Source organism: Heliconius melpomene, chromosome 21, assembly GCF_056956725.1.
Source record: "Heliconius melpomene rosina isolate 202511_hmr_F chromosome 21, ASM5695672v1, whole genome shotgun sequence".
NCBI classification, from domain to species: Eukaryota; Metazoa; Arthropoda; class Insecta; order Lepidoptera; family Nymphalidae; genus Heliconius; species Heliconius melpomene.
In genome coordinates, this window is record NC_140409.1 from 12600609 (window position 1) to 12618139 (window position 17531).

Consider the following 17531-nt stretch of genomic DNA (forward strand, 5'->3'; position numbering starts at 1 on the left):
AGTTGTGAAAATCTAGGTTTTAAAGTAGAGAAATGCATTATGGGGATTTATGGGGAGGGTAAAAGGAGTGGGCCTTATGGTTGCGCAATATTACAAGAAGCTGTTGCAGATTAAAAAAAGATTGTCTATGAATATTATTTTGACAGATGAAATTAAATAATTCTAGTGGAATTTGAAATCTATTTACAAATTGTATTTTATATTTTAAACATAAAACTCTGATATTATGATCTAAATTAACATAATAATATATAACATATTTATTACGTTTTAGAATACTTTAAATATGTCTTTATTTGTTTTAATCTTTTAAATAGTCTTTTAATTTTTTTATATATCATGAACTAATAAAAATTACTATGTATGCTATGCTATGCTATGCATGAATTATGAAACAATTATGTATAACAATATGAAACATACAATAAAATAAAGCTAATATATAACAATATAATTTGTAATATAATGATTATGAAAATTGATGTAGTTTTTCATTTTTAATCTGTTGGCTTAAATCACTAGAATCCATATCGGTCTTTCATATAGAAATGACGACTATTGTCGATGCACTGTGCGACTGCGAAACAATATTTCTTCAAAGCGGGCCAGTGCAGATAGAAAATTTTGCCATTGTAACGCGAGATCTCCTCTCTTTTAGACATCAAAATAAACAAGGCATAGTGAAGCGGTGATAGTGAAAACACACAAAAATTGTTTATATTATGCGATTTTTAATATAACTTAGAAGATTCCATTGAACTACCACTTCAGGATGACGACCAAACATGAAATGCTTTGTGTGTACGACAGTACACCAGACTCACTTCTGAACCTGTGCATGGACTATATTGTGGCTAATTTGAACATTATTTCTAAACTGGACACGACGAGCCGGAGGCGTAAATTAAAAGACGATATTATATTACCAGTTGAGATTTGCGAAAAATTTCTACAAGCCTATCAAAAAAAGAACCTTGTCAATGATAACATCGGAAACTTGTTTCGTGACCGCTCCCGGACTCGCCTACAGGCTGTCAGGCTGCGTAACTCGCGCATTACGGATATAGGTCTTAGATTCTTCATGGAACATAAACCCCGCGAAGTGGAACTTGTACAATGTGAGCATCTTTCACAAGCATCAATTGATATCATAAATAACAACAGTAACAATCTTATTTCATTAAAATTTGGGCCGCTGACGAACGTGTTCCCTAAAGAACCTCGGGACAATCGTTTCCGTCAGCGTCGATACATAGTTGATGCTCCGAAGTTACGACGACTGAGTATACATTGCCAAGGAATTATGTGTGTATTTCCTCCTTTGCTTTTGAAACCACTCCAGTTACATCAGCTAACACATTTGGACCTTTCTGAACTTCAAGCAAACACAACTTGGCCACTAAACAAGTTGAAAAACCTAAAATCATTGATACTCTACAGTGTTATGTGGTCAAAAGAGATAATTGATTGTATTTCAACTTTACATACTTTGCGACACCTTGATATCTCCCAATCAAATGAAAGACAAGGAAAATATTTGAATCCCAATGAGGTTCTAGCGAAACTTGTTATAAATTTGCCTTTACTAGAATCACTAGACATATCTGGCACAAACCTGGCAGGGACAGGTTCAGCAGTGTCGACATTAACTAGTGGGCCCTCCGATGGATCTGAGGTACATGCAAGATGTGATATACCAGGCTTGGTAAGCCGTGTCAACAGACCACTCGAGTTCCTTGGCCTATATAGTACTCACCATGGAGCTTGCACCCGACATGATATTCCTGCAAAAGTTGTAAGTATACATGTTTTATTAACTGTTTTTAAACTTCACACTATTCTGCATATAGCAACTTAGGCAGAGTGAACCCAATTTTAATACACTCCATTAGATTTAAGTGGTAATAGAATGCCACATTTTGTCTTGTTACCAGAGAGGGGAAATTGAAATAAATCATTTCTGGGAGTAAATATTGAATCCACCAACATTAAGTTTACAATTAGAAACTGGGCCACATTGGCTTCATGTATGTCTTATTATGATACAATATAAAAATATAATAGTCAAGGATATTTCTAAAGGGATAAAAGTATTTAAACTTTATTTATACTATAAATAGATAACTGGGGATGCAAATGAAGAGCAAATTCTGACTGCTGGTGTGGCATACATGAAACGTCCTGCAATGCTCACTCGGGTCCTGAATGACCTGTATTATATGTTCCGTAGCACTGAAAGATATAGGTCATATATAGGCCGAGCTCTCAGAATTGTTTTGGATGCAATGGAACAACATGTATCTGAAAAAAATATTCAAATATCTGGCAGGTAGGCTTTAAAAATATATTATACTAGTGGATTTGGGCGGCTTCGCCTGCTTGAACTATAGAAACATTTATTTCATATATTTATAAAAATATATTTAGTTAAGAGGGTGAATCCTAATAAACCATGAAACATGTGTTCAATTTTAAGAGTCTAAATTTCAAATGTTATAGAAATCGGTGGCGATTTAATTTTTTTTCCATACAAACTTTTAACCCCTATTTCATCTCTTCAGGAGAAATATACTGCAAATTCTCGTCTTAGTAAGCACATGCTTCCTATGAAAAATTGCCATAATAGAAATGCCCATGCAAAATTTCACACTTATAGTAATGAAGTTTCATACAAACTATTAACCCCAAAAACAACCCCTTAGGAGTCGAAAGTTGCCATCTTAGCGAACACCTACATCCAATAAAAAAGTCCTTTGTAAAATTTAAGATTCCTAGCTCTTGTAGTTTCTGAGATTTCATGATGAGTTAGTGACCTTTCGATTTTATATATATAGTCTTTTGTTACACTTCAAACATCTAAGAAATATATAGTATACTAGGCCCCCTCCCCCCCTCTCCCCACGCGCCTTCGCCCGCTTGAACTACATGATTATTTATTTACTAAACAGAATTGACTGACAGTCAAATGTGTTGATGTCAATGAATAATTTACTTTACTCGTTCCAAACCAGCCTTACATATTAAATTATTGATTAGGGTAAGGATTTCTAATATTCTTTGTAAAATAACTGTAATGATTGCATATTGCAAAAAATACCCAAATCGAATGGGCAATACTTTCAGAGATTAGTGTGACCATACATACAGACAGACAGACAAGAATTTAAAAAAATATAGGTTTATAAGTGCAAATCCTACTTTTTTTGTACAGTGCAATTATAAATAAAAATATAAGACAAAATTGTGATAACACATAAGTAAAAATAAGTAAAAATATACATATTATATATAATTATGAATAATATGTATATTTTTATAATATATTTTATATTATATATGTATATTCTATATAATATTTTAAAAATCACTTCCATACGTCTTACTACTTACTTACTTTTATTTTTTTCTTAGGTTCACTCTTTAACCTATATGTATCATGGATAGGTAGAGGGGATATAGTATTAACAGTTTCACATAATCTTCTTCTGCCGTGCTTCTTTCTCTTATCGAAGCTAGGTAGAATAAGAAAATAATTCTTTCGCTGAGCGAGAATCGTACCCGCAACCGTCGTTTATAGACAGGCGTTGTGCACCTGAACTTCGACGGTCCCCACAAATTTTAAATTGTTTTTTTGTTAACATGATACTTTATTCAACACTACACGCAATGCCTCCAGAATTCGGCAGAAAGTGATGAACGGAGTGTCTTAACACTAGGTTCCCTCTGCCTAACCTGCTGTGTGCGGGATACAGCGTGAAGCTGATTATTATTATGATTTATTTTATGATACTTTTTTTACAGTGCCACATTATTCTATATAGTAAAAAACAAAGAAAATCCGCATATTGGTATCACGTTGAAGCGTAGAATTATCACTGCATTACTCGACGGGATGGAGGCCCACCTCGGTGACGATACCATGATGAGAAACTGCTGCCTCACAATGTGCCAGTTCAAAATACCCACGGATGTCGTAAGTATTTAGATTTTTGGAGGTTTTTTATATGTTACATCGTAGTCGTTAAAATGGTTTTTTAAAGTTGAAATGTTAGTAATTATGATATTTTTTATGGCTTTATGTTCTAAATTTACAAATTAAGTTTGTAGTAACAGCAAACAGAAAGCTATAAGTATTTTTTCATTGAGTTTGGTTTTGATGTAATATTCAAAGAACATAATTATTACAATTATGCTCTGATGTGTATTTTAATACTGTTATACATTTATTGGTTTATATATATTAAACTTTAATATAATAATATTTAAGTTAATAGTGTAATGTTTTTGCGAAAAAGGAAGAGACAATATAAAATTAATTAAAAAAACTTATTTATACAACTTAATCTCTTTTTCTTTCGTTCATAATTATTGAAGTTAACTGTATGAAAACGTTATACCTTGCGTTAATAAAAGTTAAATTAATAAAAGTTGAAATGTAATTAACATTTTAACTTTTATTAAAAAAAAATATCCGGAATAAAGGATAAATAAATATTTTTGCATTGCATCTACTTATTAAATTCAATGTAAAAGAAATATGAATGGAATTATGAAAATATTTATTTGTTACATTTATATGGTGAAGCCAACAAGATTTTTCAATAACTTCCTTCCTTTTCCTTTAAGGAATTAGAGAAACCATACAAAAAACACAATATTTATTCAATAAGTAGGTATACCTACTTATAATGATAATTTATTTTCAGTTATTCGAATACGAGCGGGTCGTTCAGATCCTTTTGACCAGTGTGGCTGATGTGAACCAAGAGGACTTTGTGCAGCGCATCGCCATCTATTTGCTGAACTCCCTGGCGTGCCAGGTGGACGGCAAGCAGAAGAGATTCCTGGGCAACAATGGCGCTATTGGGGTAAGTGTTTATTTTTTCAGTAATTTTAAGTCTTTTTTTGTCTTGGGAGTGGATAAAGGATACATTTAAAAATCATTCGGATTTCTTATGTTGATGTGCGACTATAAATGCGACTAGTTGTTAGTTTTATTCTCACATGAGGATATGCAATATTTAATATTTTAATTTATTCTCACATGAGGATATGCTACTAAACACGCAATGCCTCCAGGATTCAGCGGAAACTGGGGAACGGAAGTGTCTTAACACTAAGTTCCCAAGTTCGCTCTGCCTACACTTGCTATGTAAGCTGTAATGTAAACTAAACTGGTGGAACTTAACGCCGCAATTTGTGTAACTCAATTTAGGTAATAAATGATAAAATTCATAAAATTACTTCAAGTGGAGTGAAACCAATAAACATTGCGTGCGTAGGTCTCTTTCCAATTATAACCCGATGACGGCGTCATTATTTTTCAAATAATGAAATGACATTTCCATACCGTAACCACCATATTGTTATTTATTCATTGTAATTATGTTGTAAAAGACACTAACTATGTTGTAATAAGTCACTAATGGTAGCCATATTGTAAATAATTTATATAAAAACCGACGTATAGGTGTATTTATTATGTAGTATTCGAAATATGATATGGCAAGGATGTCGTTTGATGGCAGCGAATTGAATGAACATACGAGAGCAATGCGAAGACGGCCTAAATGTATATATACTTTTTTAGATTTTGTTATATTTTCTCTGTGTATGATTTATGTTAAATTTTTAAACTGTAAATAACGGTTGTGGTTTCGATTCCCACTCGGAGAAATGAATTATTTATTAATATTTTCATAGCTTCGCTCTGGAACTAGGCAAAGGGCGGCGTTTAGTTCCGCGAAAATTCGGCGGGATGTGGGGAACGGAGTGTCTTAACACTAGGCTAGGCATTTTCTGGCTACCATGCTATATGCGAGATACAGCTTGTGCCTCTGCGCTACGACAAGTCTCTAGAATTAATCTGTAATATTTTAGTATGCTACTCCTGTTTTATATAACACTTGATCTGTCTGCGATCCTAGAACTAGTTCTCGAGACAATGTGATCAAACACGTCAACCAACTGGTTTGGGTGTTATTATTGACATTTATTATTCAATATTGAACTATGCCTATTTGAACTAATAATAATATGCTTTATTTTCGTTGCCAGCGAATATATATTTTTTTTTGTAGAAACAATGTAAATTTTCAATTTTATGTTGCTGCAACGGCGATTTTTTATTATTTTATTACTTTATGCTGTATCTCGAATCGTAGGCAGATGGAACCTTATTTGGGGAGAAATAGGACACTCCATTCCCCACGGATTGTCCAGTTTTTGAGACAGTGAGCGAGACACGGATTAGCGGAACTCAATCCCGTTTGTCTTTTTATTAAATCGAGGAAATGAGAATAATTATAGAACCCACAACCATTGCGTTCACAGTCAGGCACTGTGCACATTATCTTATTGATCCAGGAAAAGTGACATAGTTCATAAAGTGGCAGAGATTTAATATTTATCTCTGGACCGGGTTATTATATTTTGTGATGCCTGTGCCCACAAATGTGTGACTGTAAATGCTGGTTGTGGGTTCGATCCCCCCCTCGAAGAAATGAAAGACGTATTTAAAATTATATTCTTGTTTCTTCGCTCTGGTGTTAAGGCTACAGCGCGCCACTCTACACGCAAAATGCTTCCAGAATTCAGCGGAAAATGGGAAATTCAGTGTCCTTAACACTAGTTTCCCTCATCCTACCCTGATATGTGCTGGATGCAGCGTGAAGCATAAAAGATAATGTTATAGTAACCGAAGAGTAAACATAACCATCAGTTCAAACCAACCAACCGTAACCAACCCAAACGGTTCATTTCTCAATCAGAAATTTATCTTAGACACTCCCTCTATCTCATACGTTTCAGGTCGGAGCTAGTGTCCGCTAACTCTAGTGTCTTTATTTATGCGAACAAAATTGTGTTTTTATTGATTCATTATTACCAATGAGATTTGCTGCTTGTTTTTTAGTATTTTCGATGTTGTTAAAATATATTAATTAAGAAAATCTTTCATAAAAATATGCTATTGTTGTTTAACTTTAATTAAAAACTGTATAATTATATTGTTAGAAATCGGAACTGGAGCGGTAAACGTTTTTTTAAAAACGATAATAACACATACTGTCTATAAGTTTCTAAATTATATTAATGTTAGAAATAATCAAATAATGACCATAGAGGTTATATAAGAACGGCTCTAATTGCTGGCTGGCACTTTTATGGGCTATCAACAGCGACCGAAAGAAAAGGATCGCTAACGTCACTCTGCCCGACGGATTCTTTAGAACCAGATATTATTATTAGACTGCTAGATAATTCCCTTTGGTTGTTTAATAATTATTTGAAGCCTTGTTTTAATTCATTACCTTTCCCACTTTATCCAATAGTTTTCTAACATTAACGTAACTCGAGGGTTGTCAGGGCAACAGTCAAGCAAGTTTATTAGATCAACAATTTGTCAACAACGACTAGTTGTCAGTTGGGAGGCAGCGTCACCAACTTGAAACTGAATTTTGAACTAGCTTCCGTTTAATAATAAACTCTGTTAACTGTTAACGCGAAGGTTCTTAATTCTATTTCCTCTCAGGGAATGGAATATTTAATATTATATTTCGTTGCTCTGGTAGGGTAACGAGCCTCGTTGAGTATTGCCACTCGATACGGAACGCCTCCAGAACTCGGTGGAAAGTGAACAACGGAAGTATTAATGGGACTGGAGTGGTCTAACATTAGACTCCCAGATTTCCTCTGCCAACCGACTATGTGCTGGATTTTTAACAAAATTTCAAAATGTTACCAATCCATCTCTTGCATAAATAATATTATGAAACTATTACATAAGTATCTTATGTCGGCACTTTACACAACATTTACAAATATAAGTATAGTTAAGTCTAATTTCTTCACTAATTGTAATTCTTCCTGAAACATGACTTAAATCACGTTGGAATTCTATAATCTAGATATTTTACTATACGTGGTTTTTATTTGGCAATATATAAACTATTTAAAAGTCCGTCGAGGCCTTCGTGGTGAAGTGGGGCAGAGTCGGACTGTAAATACGACGGTTGTGAGTTCAATCTCTGTTCGGGGAATAATTTTATAATTAATTTATTTTCATTGTTCGCTCTTGTTGACTTTAATGAAGGTTGAATTTAATGAAAATTAGACGAAAAGTGGATAACGGAGTGTGTTAACCTCCTATACCCTACCTTGCTAAAAGCGGTTAAACTGCTTTTAAGAGTCCAAAAAAAGAAAATACAATAAAATCACTACTCCATTTTGTTTTTTGGGCTAAATAAATTACCCTTAAAAACCTAGGAATTAATTTTTTCATACCTTAGAAATTAAAAAATATATGGAAGAAACTTGCATAGACAAGAATATTCTTCATAGCTATCGGACAACGCCGACATTGTATAATAAATATTAATAGCGTTATAAACTTAATAGATATTTTTTATTTACACAAATGCAAGCATTGAAAAAGTATCTGATGATAGTGGATTTTAATATTCAATTTATTATAATTGTGTTACATTCTTTTCCCGTACATAGAACCTGCGAACCTAGTTCTCTTTTCAGACACTTCCGTTTCCCTCTTTTTGCTGAATCCTTGACACATTATGTGTTGAGTGGTGGAACTTAACACCCCCCTTTGCCATTGCCTCGTTACCAGAGCGAGAAAATGTTAATATTAAATATTCCATTCCGAAAGCGGATCGAACGGTCGCATTTACAGTAGCACCCTTGTACCTCTGCACTAATATATTTTACACTAACAGTTGTCATGAAAATAATTATAATTTAAGTTATTCAAGAATAACTTGGAGAAATTGTTAACCTATCCAATTTGCTTCCGCTCCACATGACGGGAAGCAAGTTTCTGAGATGGACCTGAACAATAGCGATGCTAGTTCATTTGTAAAGGCTGCGGCTCTTTGATCTTTTTACAGCAAAAATAATAAACTCAAACTATGATTTAGTAATCTTCTGTAAGTTTAGAATGATAAAACATTTATAGTATAGCTTTAGCTGTTGAATCTCTTTTTTCTCTGTCTTGCCACTAAAGACAATATGTAAATATACTATTATTAGTAAAAATATATACTTATTACCATGTACACTTGTTACAGAAAATGCTCAATTTGATCTCAGATCGTCTGGACCGTCACCTCTGCGATGATGTGCTCGAGGTCGCATGGTCCACAATGTGGAACGTGACTGATGAGACGCCGCAGAACTGCCAGCGCTTCTTGGATAACCGCGGGATGGAGCTCTTTTTGGCTTGCCTTAATGTAATTATTTCTCCTTTTTTTCTATGGAAAAGAGAGGAAAAGTCGCGTACAAGTCACGTGATTGTAAGTGATCACTGCTTCCCACGACCCCGTATACACCCGTAACACCAAAGAGGATACAGGCCCGATGCCGGTATTAAGGGGGGACTACACTAACACTGATGACGCGGGTGAATCTGCATGTAAAAACTAGTTTAAGCTAAAGATGAAGATGGTATTAAAGTGAAGATGGCAAATTGATTGACAGAAAATACCCAGTGTTCTTATTTCAAATAACTTCACGGTGTATCCCGGATATAGCCATCCCGGTAGTAGAAGGAATCTATTAAAACAAACGTATTCGCAAAATAATATACTTACTTAGCTACTGTATCTCTAGAGGAGTAGCCAGAGAGAACGGAGCGCCAAACGCTTCAACTGTCATCAACCTCTTTATACATGCATTCCGGGGGTTCGGCGGAACGGTGCTTTTTACAGGACCTTCCCCCAGTACCATCGGTACAGTGTTTATACCCCCCTACCTCTTACCACTCACTTTTCCTTCATAAATCTTTTTTACCGTTCTTTCATTTGCTTGACGTGCCCATTGGCAAAATTTGGAGGTATATAAGAAAAATGCGATGCCTTATTAAAATTATGCCTTAAAAAATATTTTTAGTATGAATCTCATTCACATACATATGTACGTAATATTACAGGGCTATCGAAATAGAATACATATTTAAATTAAAATCATAACTTTTATCGTAAATTGCACAACATTGAAAAGATAGCTGGTTCAACTCCGGCATGGTAAATTTTTGATATGTATATGTTGGATTTATTTTCTCTAAAATAAAATTTCCAACCATATAAAATATACCGTCATAGCGCAGCGGCATAGGTCGTAAACACAACGATTGTGGGTTCGCTTTCCACTCGAGGGAATAACTTATTTATCATTTTCATTTTCTCGCTTTAGTAACAAGACAAAGCAACTTTTTCCGCCACTCATCGCACCATGTCTCCAATATTTGGCGAAAACGAAACAAAATCGAACGAACGAAATCTTAACAATGGGTGCCCGCTGCTTCCCCTCTTCTATATACGGAATACAGCGTGGAAGTAGAAAAAAATAACTAAGAAATACCCAAAATGTCACCAGAAATTCCCTGAAAAGGAAGAATTGCTGCGCAACATGATGGGCCTCCTCGGCAACGTGGCAGAGGTGGCTGAACTCCGTCCGAAGTTAATGGACCAGTTGTTTCTCACCGTGTTCTACGACCTACTTGATTCAACTAGTGATGGAATTGAAGTATGTATTGTTTTCATCTAGCTTTTGTTAGTCTCTAGTCTTATATCTATTAATAACTATATAAGAAAATCTCGTAGCGTTATTTAAAGAACTTTTCGTTAAAATTGTCGAATTGGCCTTAAAATTTTGGGCCAGTTCATTCTCTCCGTGTTCTACGACCTATTTGCTGCAAAATGTGATGCGAATGAAATATATATTGTATTTAACAAGGAACGATATTACAATTAACCCGGAGGGTATGTTAAAAATTGGTCGGCAGAAACATCGAAGTGACCCAAATAAATTTTAAACTGATGGGTCTACTGGATGTACCTAACTGTGAGATTAAAGTACGCGTATATGTTGTCTTTATCGATTTTTTATTAACTGGCACTTATATTTCTTTCGCAATCGATCAGCTATTTCTGTTATCCTGAAAGTTTATTTTAAACCGATTATTTAACAGCAACGGCATAATTGAAAATACATATAATTTATAAAACTAGATAGCTAATACCATTAACAAAGCTTTGTAATTAATGTTTTCAAAAAAAAAAAATGTCGAAGTGTATTTTGAAGAAAAAAGTTTTGCCTTGGAAGTAATAAATGGTCGTAACGAAATTCGTAATTTCAAAATTCTGTTCATTGTTCAGTACAATAGAATAGACCAACTTATCTAAATACGATTTTTATTTTTGATTGCAGCTTAAGAAAGTTTAAGGTATCTAAAATAGCTTTTCCTATGATAAAAATTGTCTTATTATAATGTTTTTACATTGTAGTTTTTTCGCTGTCAAAAAAAATATTTTATAGTATATATAACTAGTGTAATTAAGCTAAAAAAAAAATCTTTTAAATAATACTATTTCAAATAATTAATTTTTTGAAAGATCATCTTGTGGTCATCCATAATCACGAAAACAATGAAGGTATCTTTTTTTTCTCTAAGTATATTGGTCAATCGATAATAGTGATAGCTGCAATACTGCTTTTAAGATAACATAAAATCTGATATAAGAATCCACTCCAATGCTCTTAATTAATAATGGCAGAGTGACACAAACCAAACATGAGCTATAGTAGCTATGAAAAGTGGCTCAAGTTTAGACTAATACACCACCACCAGTGCTTCCTGACTATTCCTTCATTGACTACAAAAGTAAAGGCAAGGGGGTCAACGAAAGCACTCATATAGGCACTCTACAATATATGTATCAGGGTGTACGCAGATTACTACATATTTCGTACAGTTTATCATTCACAAAGTTGTCTTCAATAACAACCGAGGCTAAAAAAAGAGAAACAACAAGATATACGTACAAGATGATTTTCTTCTGCCTTACGCTGTATCCCGCATATAGCACCCAAGGACACCCACACCCCGTTCCCCACTTTCCGCTGGTAGTGACATTGCTTGTTAAATGGCGGAACTGAGCGCCGCAATTTTTGCCTTGTTAGGAGAGCAAAAATATGACAATATTACATATTTATTTTTTCGAGTGGGAATCGAACACACAACCGTCGCGTCTACAGTCGCACGCTTGTACTGACCACTTCGCCACTACGGCGTTAAATATAATTTGATTATAATAAAATTAATTTTTAAACGTACGTAAATAAATAAATCTATCAAATTTTCTGTTAAAAAGACGGTCCTATATAACTTTCAGGTGAGCTACAACGCGGCGGGCGTCCTAGCACACATGGCTTCAGACGGACCTCAAGCCTGGACCGTCGAGGAACCAGCCAGAGATGCAGTGTTGTCTCGTATAGCCTCAGCCGTGGAGAGATGGGATCTCTCCGCCGATAGGAATATCAACTATCGGTCCTTCCGTCCTATACTAACTTTGCTGAAGGCTCGTCATACACCACAGTGCCAACATTGGGCGGTGTGGGCCCTCGCCAATTTGACGACAGTTTACCGTGAGTTGTTGTTTTTTGTTTTGCAGGTCTCTTATGTTATAGGAAAAGCGAAGTGATGAATCACTAAGCACCTTTTTATAACTTTGTTTTTGTTGGGAATGTTACATATATAATGGCTGAAAGTAGAACACCGCGCTTTGTACTATTAAAGTGGAAAAATGGAAAGTTATTTTTAAATATTCTATTTGGATGTGACATACTAGTTACGCCGCGTAATTTTCCAATGCAAAATTGTATTAACAATTTTGGCGTTAATCCAACATATTATACGGATTACATAAATAATGATGCCATCGTATGTGAAGTTGTACTTCACTATACATGTGATGATTGTGGGTTCAATTCCTACTCGGTAAATTGTTGTCATTTAAATGCTCTGATATCAAGACGATGCGCGGCGTTCAGTTCCGACACTTAAACACGCAATGTCTCCAAAATTGGGTGGTGCGTGAGGAACGACGTGTCTTAACATTGCAGTACGATCGACAAGTCGTGGCCGCGTAAGTGTCCTCGGACTACCCTGCTATGCGAGATGCAACGCAAAACCAAATAAAAAAATGTACTTGCAGTTACATCTTTCTTTTCGATAATTCGTGTGAAAAATTTAAAACTATAGCCTATAATTGATTAACCTCGACATTAACATTAATTTAATATATTACAGCCGACAAATACTGCAGCTTGTTAGAAAACGAGGGTGGTCTGATGCTCCTCCAGCAGTTACTCGTACACTCCGGCCCCTACATGATGATTAAGGATCTGGCGTGGACAGTCCTAAAAAACTGTATGGCACACACCCTCCGCGACCTCGCTTCACCGCCGCTCTCACCGGACAATTAACTAATGGAGTACTTTGAGGAGATAGATCCTCATGTGCGGGAATAGCGATTGCTTGGCCAAGGATGTTGCGTCTGTTGGTTGTCGTGTCTGGGTGTGGCCTTTTTAGGCTTCTTTACCCTGATATTCTCGTACCCGTAAACAGAAACTGATAGGACAGTGTGTTTTTTGGTGTTTTGTGTAGTGATTAATAATTGATGGAACATTACTAATGGAGTACTTTGAGGATACGGATCCTCGTATACGGAAGAAGCGATTGCTTGGCCAAGTATGTTATGCCTACTGGTTATTTAGGCTTCTATACCCGTTCTTGTGGTGTGATGGTGATAGTGTTTAACAAACAAATTAAACATTAGGCTCTTGTACCATGAATTTTACGTATCTGCAAATAAAAACTGATAGAACAGTATGTTTTTATATGATAGTGATAGTGTTATAACTGTTGTTGGCTCGGTGTGAAATGGATTTTGGAAAGTGGCTCTAAGGACTAATAATATACTGTTGTAGGTGGGTAGCCACTTTGTGTTCCTATGGTGTAACTATCTTTTTTTGACCTGTTTTTTTTTAATAGTGTTTAATAATCTAATATGTGCATGGATGTAGCTACTTTAACCCTTAACCAGGTAAACCTGGAAAGTCAAGAAATAATTTATCAAAAGATTTGAAAAAATAAGCTACTGTAATATATTAATTAATTATTTATATAATTAATTATGTTATCTAATTAGTCTAGTGGCTAAAAAATCATAACATAATTAATTTGGTGGTCTGCTTATTAAGGTTGAAGTATATTTTTGTGTTAATAAAAATATATGCAGAAAGAGCCTTCAGTGTTTTTTGTGATTTATAAAGGATAAAAAAACAAAAAATATTAATAATTATCGTGTAAATATATTAATAATTAGTAAATATAGTAATATTTATTATCTAATTAAGTAATTGTTGACTATATCATATTGTTCATACTTATTTAATAAAATATGTCATCTCGATCACAGATTAAAAAGGGGAGCGAAAGTGGAATGGTCTCTCATTTTATATTTTGTATAAAATCTATTTTAAAACATGATTAAAGTATAATAGGTGTATATTAAATAAATTAATTACATGTTTCTGTGTATATGGTTAGGTGGTTTTTGAGATTTGTAGAATACTTAATATAATATGACGTTCACTTCTATATGTCTGTTGATCATAAGATTAAACTTTTTTACATCTATAATGCTTAAAAGTTTAATATTTTTGAACTGTCACACGAAGTGAATGATTTTGTTGGACAATTAATGGTCTGATATTTAAGAAATATATGAAATATACAATGCTTCTATTGTACAACTTTATTACAGGGATGTTACGAATGTAGCATTACTGATATAAGAAGAATCCTATGTTGGTTACGGATATAAAATTATTTCGATTTATCCGATAGTTTCAAATAATTTCGATTACAGATATTATATAATTGACATTTTCTTAAAGTTGTCTTAAAATTTTTAAAGAATTATTTTTATATCGAATTCGGTTACAGAAAGGGATAGTTTTTTTATTTAGGATTTCCGATAGTTTCGTTATGGTTACAGAGCACTAACATCCCTGGTTAAATAAATATCCATATGATTTTACAATTAAAAGAAACTATTGGCCTATTTGTAGAAGTTTTTAATTTTGATTATATTATTATATTGATAAATGGAATGACTAAAATGGAATGAATAAAATTAACTTACATTATTAATATTTATAGGAAATTAAATATTTTTCTGAAAATATTTTAGACATATATATATATATATATATATATATATAAGATATGTAAACATACTTTATTAAATAGTAATATTAATAATTTATTCTCTAAACTTGACAATTTATTGACTATACATTCTACCTTGAAATCTTAACATTATATATTAGAGCCAAATGATATATATATATATATATATATATATATATATATATAAAGTGTAATCCTACAGAGGTGAAATAGGGGTTGAAAGTTTGTATGGAAAATTTTTTAAATCGGCACCGATTTTTATAAAATTTGGAATTTTCATTTTTAAAAATATTTAACTGAACATGTGTTTCCTCGTTTTCTAGAATTCTCCCCTTAAGGGTGGTTAAAAGTTTGTATAGATTTTTTTTTAAATTGTCCCCAATTTTTATAAAATTTGAAATTCAGACTTAAAAGTATTTACATGAACACATGTTTCATGGTTTTATAGAATTCTTCCCCTAAGGTTGCAAATAAGGGGTTGAAAGTTTGTACGGAAAAATCTTCAAATCGCCACCAACTTTTATAAAATTTTAAATTTAGACTTAAAAATATTTCATTGAACACGTGTTTTATGGTTTATTATAATTCACCTCTAAGGTTACAAATAAGCAGGCGAAGTTACGCGCGTCCGCTAGGATAGAATACAGACATGTTGGAAAATTTTGATGTCTCTCTATATGTGTCCATTTATCGAAAGCTTACTTTGTATAAGATTTTAATATATGAAATTATAAAAAAAAATCTCAGTAGCAAGATTTAGAGAATTGGAATACATAAATATATTCATTACACCTAACCGTATTTAGAATCTTTTTTCTTTTGTCACTTAGAAGGATGGTTTATTATTAATAATACTATAAAAAATAAGTTGTCCATTACAAACGCAAGGAACTTTTATTAAAAATTTATTAATAATTATTATATTATCATAAAATTTCTATTAGTATAATATAATAAATACTTGATATCTTATCTTTATATTAAATTATAAACACTTTAGAAAGTGTTTTTTCGGTGTTGATTTTGTTTAAATTGTATCCAATAAATTTAAGAGTATCACTCTTATACATCATCTTTAACTATATTGCATGTCACCTTTAATTATGCCATTATGTAGATGTTTTGGATTAAAAAATTAAATATTCTCTTATGAAATGTTTACAAATAACATAACGGCTGTTAAAATTTAATATTACACAATTTAAATGTCTATCTGTAGTGTAAATTTTATTTATTTATTATATATGTAATTATAATTATAGTTGTGACTGAGTGTTATATGAAATATTGTCACGCTTAATCAATCACCCCTTCTTTTCTTAAATTTTCAACTTAGTTACCAGCTGAGAGGGTCCTGGTGCAGCGAAAGCGCGACCGTTTTGGGTTCGATTCCCATTTAGGGGAATGACTTATTTTCATTTCCTATAATTATGCTTTTTTAGTTTGAAATTACGCACAATATGTTGAATTCAAGCAATCATTTTTTTTTATTTAAAAAAATATGCATTGTTATTGATAATGAATATTGTATATATTTAACTTTATTTTCTATGTAATTTGTTCGGTTTAATATTAAATAAGTAGTATATTAAGTTTGATTATATATGAAGATTTACAATATTGATTTACTGTGAATTATATAAAAAGATATGATTTTATTATAAATCATAAATAATAAAATCATAAATTAATTGTAAAATTCTCATAAAAAAATATTAGGCCTTGTATTGATATATATGTAATATATAAAAAATATAGTATATTTACATATAAGTAACATAATTATTATACATTTATTTCTTATAGTTAATGTTTATTCTTAGTTAGTATTTGACATGATTGCCTCTTAAATAATTAGTATTTTTTTATTTAAATCTGAGTAATTTAAGTACCTAGTTATTAAAAATATAAGTTGTTGTTACTTGACTGTTTCTTATTTACACATTTTTTTTATATGTATTTCTAAGAATTACCTCTTTTGAAGAAATGTCGTTTAGAGTAACGTTATATTAAATAAATTATATTCCAAATGGTTGTTTTATTTGTTATGTTCTTTTTATATTTTTTTTTGCTCATATTTATGTACTACTAGAGCGAGATATTGAAAATGGTAAGTTACTTGAGATTAGCGTGAACAAACGCACAGACAAAAAAATCATTGTTTTGGATTCTATTACATTAATAATTGTGCAAAATGTATATGCTACGGTGTATTCTGCTCGATAATAGATGGCGCTGTAGTACGGGCAATGCAATGTTCAAACTACAAAAATACCAAGAGTCAAGGCACAATAAAGCTTGCTTCATTTTTGTATAAGAACTGAAATGGCGGAGTTTAACACCGATAATTGCCTTATTACTAACAAGAAATAATTAGCAGATATAATAATTTTAATTTCCCAATGGGATCGAACCCACAGTCATTACGTGTACACTGTACCTCTAAGGCTATATTTTATCCTTTTAACCAGTACAATAAAAG

At 32.7% G+C, this 17531-nt stretch overlaps 1 protein-coding gene across 1 annotated transcript; it reads left to right on the top strand.

The window, feature by feature from the left end:
• The first annotated feature begins 637 nt into the window (after positions 1 to 637).
• On the top strand, positions 638 to 17079 carry LOC146527324 (protein zer-1 homolog). The gene is made up of 8 exons (XM_085206249.1): positions 638 to 1795; positions 2121 to 2329; positions 3802 to 3973; positions 4707 to 4868; positions 9081 to 9242; positions 10387 to 10536; positions 12186 to 12438; positions 13103 to 17079. Exons 1-8 carry the CDS (start codon positions 773 to 775, stop codon positions 13276 to 13278), a joined length of 2307 nt encoding a protein of 768 aa, XP_085062375.1. The 5' UTR covers positions 638 to 772; the 3' UTR covers positions 13279 to 17079.
• Positions 17080 to 17531: the final 452 nt, after the last annotated feature.